Source organism: Triticum dicoccoides, chromosome 2A, assembly GCF_002162155.2.
Source record: "Triticum dicoccoides isolate Atlit2015 ecotype Zavitan chromosome 2A, WEW_v2.0, whole genome shotgun sequence".
NCBI classification, from domain to species: domain Eukaryota; kingdom Viridiplantae; phylum Streptophyta; class Magnoliopsida; order Poales; family Poaceae; genus Triticum; species Triticum dicoccoides.
The window spans coordinates 49,497,616-49,504,299 of NC_041382.1; the positions used below are offsets into that span (position 1 = coordinate 49,497,616).

General features: G+C 49.7%; 1 protein-coding gene across 1 annotated transcript; it reads left to right on the plus strand.

Moving 5' to 3' along the window:
• The first annotated feature begins 681 nt into the window (after positions 1 to 681).
• On the plus strand, positions 682 to 2,856 carry LOC119358891 (pyruvate decarboxylase 2-like). Its single transcript, XM_037625288.1, has 3 exons — positions 682 to 1,355; positions 1,496 to 2,146; positions 2,220 to 2,856. Exons 1-3 carry the CDS (start codon positions 682 to 684, stop codon positions 2,695 to 2,697), a joined length of 1,803 nt encoding a protein of 600 aa, XP_037481185.1. The 3' UTR covers positions 2,698 to 2,856.
• Positions 2,857 to 6,684: the final 3,828 nt, after the last annotated feature.

Here is a 6,684-nt window from a genome sequence, read left to right on the forward strand (position 1 = left end):
AGAGGCGGCCTTTTTCGGGCCTTTGTAAACAGACAAAAAAAAAAGGGGGGGGGGGCTCATGGAACGCTATTTTCCAGCACTAATATTTTTCTTTTCTGCAGATGCAAAATGAAAAGATATTTTTCGCAAAACTATGTGTCATGCACATATTTTTGCAGAGTTGTACGCATGATTTTTTTCTGATTTTTGTGACATTTTAAAACCGTTTAAAATGCGTTAAATAAACGTGTGTAGATGCACCTAGTTTCAGGACGTCCTCACTCATGGAACTTTTCTTTTTGAAAGGAAACGTGTTGCTATTTTGTGAAGAAGAAGAAAACCAACCTCGGCCCGGCCCCCGACCACCTTGTGGCGTAAGAAAAACTTTGTCTTGCTCTCCAAACCAAAATCCCTCCGTATTAACACCCGATTCAATTCACAAACGAAATAATGCCTCTTCCGACTCCCTCCACCGCCGGATGACAGGTGGCCCCGAGGAGGCTCCCGACCCCACGACGCAGCGACATAGCAGGCGACAAAAACGAAAGCAAAGCACTCCTTGCCCGATTCTATTACTTGCCGTCCTTGATTGTCTCGTCATATAAATAGCCACGACCAACACGGGTCAAACCACCCAAGAAAACAGTTCTCGCCTCCCAATCGCTCCTCGCGTACGTACCTCATTCAATCGACCGACCTACCATGGAGACGGGCATCGGATCCGTGGACGGGCCCAAGGGGGCGCCGAGCGGCGCGGTGGCGTGCCCCGCCACGTTCCCGGCGTCGGCGCCCACCTTCGTCGGCTCCCCTTCCGCCACGCTGGGGCGCCACCTGGCGCGGCGCCTGGTGCAGATCGGCGTGAGCGACGTGTTCGCCGTGCCGGGCGACTTCAACCTGACCCTCCTCGACCACCTCATCGCCGAGCCCGGGCTGCGCCTCGTCGGCTGCTGCAACGAGCTCAACGCCGGCTACGCTGCGGACGGGTACGCGCGCGCTAAGGGCGTCGGCGCGTGCGCCGTCACCTTCACCGTCGGCGGGCTCAGCGTGCTCAACGCCATCGCCGGCGCGTACAGCGAGAACCTTCCCCTGATCTGCATCGTCGGCGGGCCGAACTCCAACGACTACGGCACCAACCGGATTCTTCATCATACCATCGGCCTCCCTGATTTCTCTCAGGAGCTGCGGTGCTTCACGCCGGTGACGTGCTACCAGGCCGTCGTCAACAACCTCGACGACGCCCACGAGCAGATCGACAAGGCCATTTCCACGGCTCTCAAGGAGAGCAAGCCGGTCTACATCAGCATCAGCTGCAACCTCCCCGCCGTCCCCCACCCCACCTTCAGCCGCGACCCCGTCCCCTACTTCCTCGCACCAAGGTTTGTAGGAGTATGCTCCCTTCGTTCTTTTCTGCTTTTATTTTCTTGATGATACGTGTCGTGCCATGATCGATCATGCGCTGCATACATGCATGGGAAGATATATTTGACGGATGAATTGACGTGTGCAATGCATGCAGGATGAGCAACCAGATGAGCCTGGAGGCGGCCGTGGAGGCGACGGTGGCCTTCCTGGACAAGGCCGTGAAGCCGGTGATGGTGGCGGGGCCCAAGCTGCGGGTGGCCAAGGCAGGCACGGCATTCGCGGAGCTGGCCGACGCGAGCGGCTACGCGGTGGCGACCATGCCGTCGGCCAAGGGGCTGGTGGCAGAGACGCTGCCGCGCTTCCTCGGCACCTACTGGGGCGCGGTGAGCACGGCCTTCTGCGCCGAGATCGTCGAGTCGGCGGACGCCTACCTCTTCGCCGGCCCCATCTTCAACGACTACAGCTCGGTGGGCTACTCGTTCCTGCTCAAGAAGGAGAAGGCGGTGATCGTGCAGCCCGACCGCGTCACCGTCGGCAACGGCCCGGCCTTCGGCTGCATCATGATGAAGGACTTCCTGACTGAGCTGGGCAAGCGCCTCAAGAAGAACACGACGGCCTACGAAAACTACAAGAGGATCTGGGTGCCGGAGGGGCACCTGCCCGAGAGCGAGCCCGGCGAGCCGCTGCGTGTCAACGTGCTCTTCAAGCACATCCAGAAGATGCTCACCGGCGACAGCGCCGTCGTCGCGGAGACGGGCGACTCGTGGTTCAACTGCCAGAAGCTCAAGCTCCCCGACGGCTGCGGGTATGTATGATTTACTTCTTGTTAACACGTCCTGCTGAGTTGATATGAGCAGCCTTGTGATCCGTGCGTGCAGGTACGAGTTCCAGATGCAGTACGGCTCCATCGGCTGGTCGGTCGGGGCGCTGCTCGGCTACGCGCAGGGCGCCACGGACAAGCGCGTCATCGCCTGCACCGGCGACGGCAGCTTCCAGGTAACGGCGCAGGACGTGTCCACCATGCTCCGCTGCGGCCACAACAGCATCATCTTCCTCATCAACAACGGCGGCTACACCATCGAGGTCGAGATCCACGACGGGCCCTACAACGTCATCAAGAACTGGAACTACACCGGCCTCATCGACGCCATCCACAACGGCGAGGGAAACTGCTGGACCGCCAAGGTGACGTGCGAGGAGGAGCTGACGGCGGCCATCGAGACGGCGACCGGGGACAAGAAGGACTGCCTGTGCTTCATCGAGGTGGTGGCGCACAAGGATGACACCAGCAAGGAGCTCCTCGAGTGGGGATCCAGGGTCTCCGCCGCCAACTCCAGGCCACCCAACCCGCAGTAGACACCAGTAGCAGATCTAGATTTTTGATGATTTGAGCCAGGCATTTTCGATTTACTAGAATCCGACGTACGTTTGATTTTACTAGCATGCTTGCATGCATGCAAACTTCGCATATATTACTATTTCTAGGCTCGAATAATTTTTGATTGAATAATAAAGTTGGACGATATTTCCTCTTAATTCGTCTCCTCTTTGTGCTGCTATAATAAGAGTTGAACAAAATACGTTTGGCAATCTTTAGCCTCGAGCTCTTCCTATCTCACTCAGATTTTCTTATTTCTCAACTGTAGACAAAATCAAAATGAAATAACCGACCACAATAACCCATGAGTGAAGAACGGCATGGCGAAGTTAATTGTAAAGTTTGGATTGAAACTTGTGGTTTCCCGTGTGCAGATTTCATGACGCTTGAGAGATGTCGAGTTTTTTTCATTACTAGGAAAAATGCCCGTGCGTTGCAACGGGAGAAAAACTATATTGTGTAGGCCCTGGTATAATAGGCATGACTCTAGGACACATCCCCCGCTCTCATTCCATGACCTCTATTTGAAAAAACCGTCCCTACACGTGTTACCGCCTATCCTCCTTCTGGCCTTCCCCGATCATGGCTTAGTTATCCATCTAGTCACATCACGTCTAGACATTATCAATGCCAAGGGGATGAGCTTGACCACTTCACGACATATTTGTCGTTTAACCCTGCCAGGGAAAGGGGATGTTTAAACTAATCTCTTGTGCGGGAGATGATGGTCGCCATCCGTGGGTCCCTCTCCGCACATGTTTCATACACCATGCCTCATACTCTCAGTCGCTCTGCACATGTCCCATCATGCCTGCTTCACATCACACATGCAACTAATATATTATTACACAAAAACACATTAAATGGCTATAAATAATGGAGTTGACAAAATATCGCTATCCTAGTCATGTTCATACACTAAAATGGCAGACCAATAACTCATTCATAGGAAATTGATCCCCAACAACAGAAATTTCATGATTCTTACATAATTCTGATTTTTGGACCCTTAAATCAATCACAAAAAAGTGCTTACCAGGAAAAAAATATATTAAAATAGTGCTTACCAGACATACAAACTTTAGCGTTTCTTATTGAAGTGGCGCTAGATTGGTAGCATTTGTGGGCCTTTGGCAAATCAAACACATTGGAAGTTCAACTCATTTTTATTGAAACCATTGCCATTGTGATTTTGAAAACTCGACAACATGGAAGATTCCAACCATGCGTTGCTACACCTTAGAGAATGTAGCTTTGCAAATAATATTTACAAAACAGTGATGAATTAGCATCTGAAGCTCTCTCCTTGTACTCGATAAGAGAAACACTAAGCATCATTGGTAAAATATGAATCAATGCATGTGTCAGATCCGTCTCAAGTTTCACCTTTTCCTGCTCTTCCAGTGAGCAAAAAGGCATGTGTATTTGCCTCAGAGTAACAAAATTACAACCTTTAAATCGAGCTAAGACCTATAATGATTATTAATAATGTAGTCCCACCTAATTCTCCTGTACATATCATGTTAACTAAGTAACGGTACACATATGCAAATATATAATATAAAAATTTAACCAACAAATAATGATATAGTCTTACATTTAGCGAAATGTTAAAAAATAGCATAAATCATAGCTGATAACAATATAATAAATTCTTGTGAATGATACTTTGGCAGTACATGGGAACCTGAGATCGTATTTACCTGTGACACAATAAAATCCCTCAGAAGAATATTTCTGAAAAAAATTACATACTATGCACATTAATATGGAAAAGGATCACTCAACATCACCAGCTAGCTAGTAAAAATGCATGAGGAGAAAAATCTGAAAATAAGTAAATTATTTGAAAGAACTTTTCCCCGTTCTTTAACAATAAGAACAATCATGGTGACATATTAGAGCTCATTCAGGACATCTAATTTTTTTACTGAAGAAAGTGGTACATGTTTCAGCAAACTTGTTGAATTATGCATACCATTATGTGTGTCATCTCGATCTACAATGCTTGGCGAGGATAAGCAGGCCTACCACAAAGTCTGCGGCGGTGGCCGTGAGAGCGATGATCGGGTTGCCCATGGTGCGGCCCTAAGCTACAGAACACGCCCACGACTTTGCCGCCTCCACCGGAGAGGGTGCGGCAGTAGCCGCTTGTAGGGTATAGACGTGCTCGTCGCACGAGATCACCTGGGGAAGTATTGGTCCGAGGAGGTGTGTGCCCCATCCACCGCCTGAAGGAATGTACATGAAAAGATTTAATTTTCCAGGACTGAGCTTTCACGACAAAACATTGTGAAGTGAGCAGGAGCACTAAACAGGGTGATCATCTCACCTTGATGCAACAACTTGGGGCAGATTGGTAGCACTTTGGTACGCACCATTGACTACCAACCTATGCGAGTCAATCTCGTGCCATCCAACTTAAATGATCAAGGCACAAGAGGAAAGAACAGACGTCTATCATGCAACAAACACACCAAACAAAATTAAATCTCTCCATCAGTGTTCTTACCTTGTCATGTCCGCCAGGCCGGTTTAGGTTGGGCTTTCACTTTCACGCGAGGCAGCATGGCCCTCCCTGCATATCTCGATGCGCCGTTCTATTCTTCAGGAGCCGTGTCCGATCCAAAATTTTAGCAGCCATCGCCGCCTTCTTTTTGTTCGTGAGGGAGATTTGGCAATCGACATGATGGGCAGGCCGGGTCACTTGGCCAGAGGCTAGTGTTGGTTCTGGAACCACGGCCGATGGTGGAAGCACGCGTGCCGCGGGGCTCCTTTCTTGCTCTGCTTTGATGCTCAGACTCGACGTAGACAGATCGACCTATTGGCGATGTGGCCGATACAGCCGTTAAGAGAAGTAGGCCGACAGGCTATGTGTCGCCTGACAAAGAGCAGGAAGACGATGGCCTTGACGCCACCACGCACGCCTCCCAGAACCACCTCAGTGTCGTTCTCCCAACACGGAGATAGCGGATTCCAGCGATTTTTGTCGAGGCCTCGAGGGCATCCATCGTCGTCACCGGCGCCTCGCTCGTCCTATTCGCTCGTTAGGCAGTTGCATGAAGATCGAGCTTGATCATCCAGTGCCCCTCGTCCTCCCTCTCCTTCAGATTCACCGTGAACTCGATTCGCTGATTGGCGATTAGTGCGAGGGTTTTCGGCGGCGAGGCGGGCAGCGTGGTTTGTCAGGCCATAGGCTGATTGCCGCGACCATGCTTGGCCCAGCCAACATTGCAGGGTCCATCAAAGCCACTTTGAACACGTACGTGCAAACTATTGGTTAGGAATCCTCCTGTTGGTCTCGTATATCTATGGAAACGCAAGACATCCGATCTGATTGGGATTTTGATCTGGAGTCCCTTATTATCACATCTGTTGTGTCTCTTTTTGTTTCCCATGGAGGTGCTAGTTTCCAAAAACTGCTATTTGAAGATGTTTTTTTCCTAGTTCGTGAAACGTTTTTTTGGTTTTTCGATTCCTTTGCACGTACTTGAAACAGAAACCAAGACCGAACAGAAACCAAGATCGAGGGGATAAACACGTTTTTTTTTTACCAACTACGAAGGTACAAAAAAGGAAGATGACGGTGAACCCACGGAGTCAATCCGTGCTTTATTATTAGGGAGAGATTTCTAAGCTGTTGGATATGGTAGTGTCGCGGAGTGGGAGATGTCAGCTTGGCCTTCGTGATATCATTATCTTTGGTGATCCGGAGCGTATGTTCTTCTCTACATATACGTGTTGGGGCTCATGTGGTAATTGACTTAAAAGGATGCAATGAAAGTCAAGCAGAGTCTGTAGTAACTTCTTAAAGTCCTACTTCCATTGAATGTATATAGTTTTAGTGATACTTGATTCACATGAAATGCCTTTTTTGAAACATTATTGCTTACTAATTACCCCCTCCGTCCCAACAAAATAAGTGTCTCAACTTTGTACTCCCTCCGATCCTTTTTAGTTCGCAT

Bases quoted from the DNA above. Each gene is read 5' to 3' on its own strand.
- LOC119358891 (XM_037625288.1), top strand. From the start codon at position 682: ATGGAGACGGGCATCGGATCCGTGGACGGGCCCAAGGGGGCGCCGAGC. The intron at 1,356-1,495 runs GTTTGTAGGAGT...CAATGCATGCAG, and splicing joins CCCTACTTCCTCGCACCAAG to GATGAGCAACCAGATGAGCC. The intron at 2,147-2,219 runs GTATGTATGATT...CCGTGCGTGCAG, and splicing joins AAGCTCCCCGACGGCTGCGG to GTACGAGTTCCAGATGCAGT.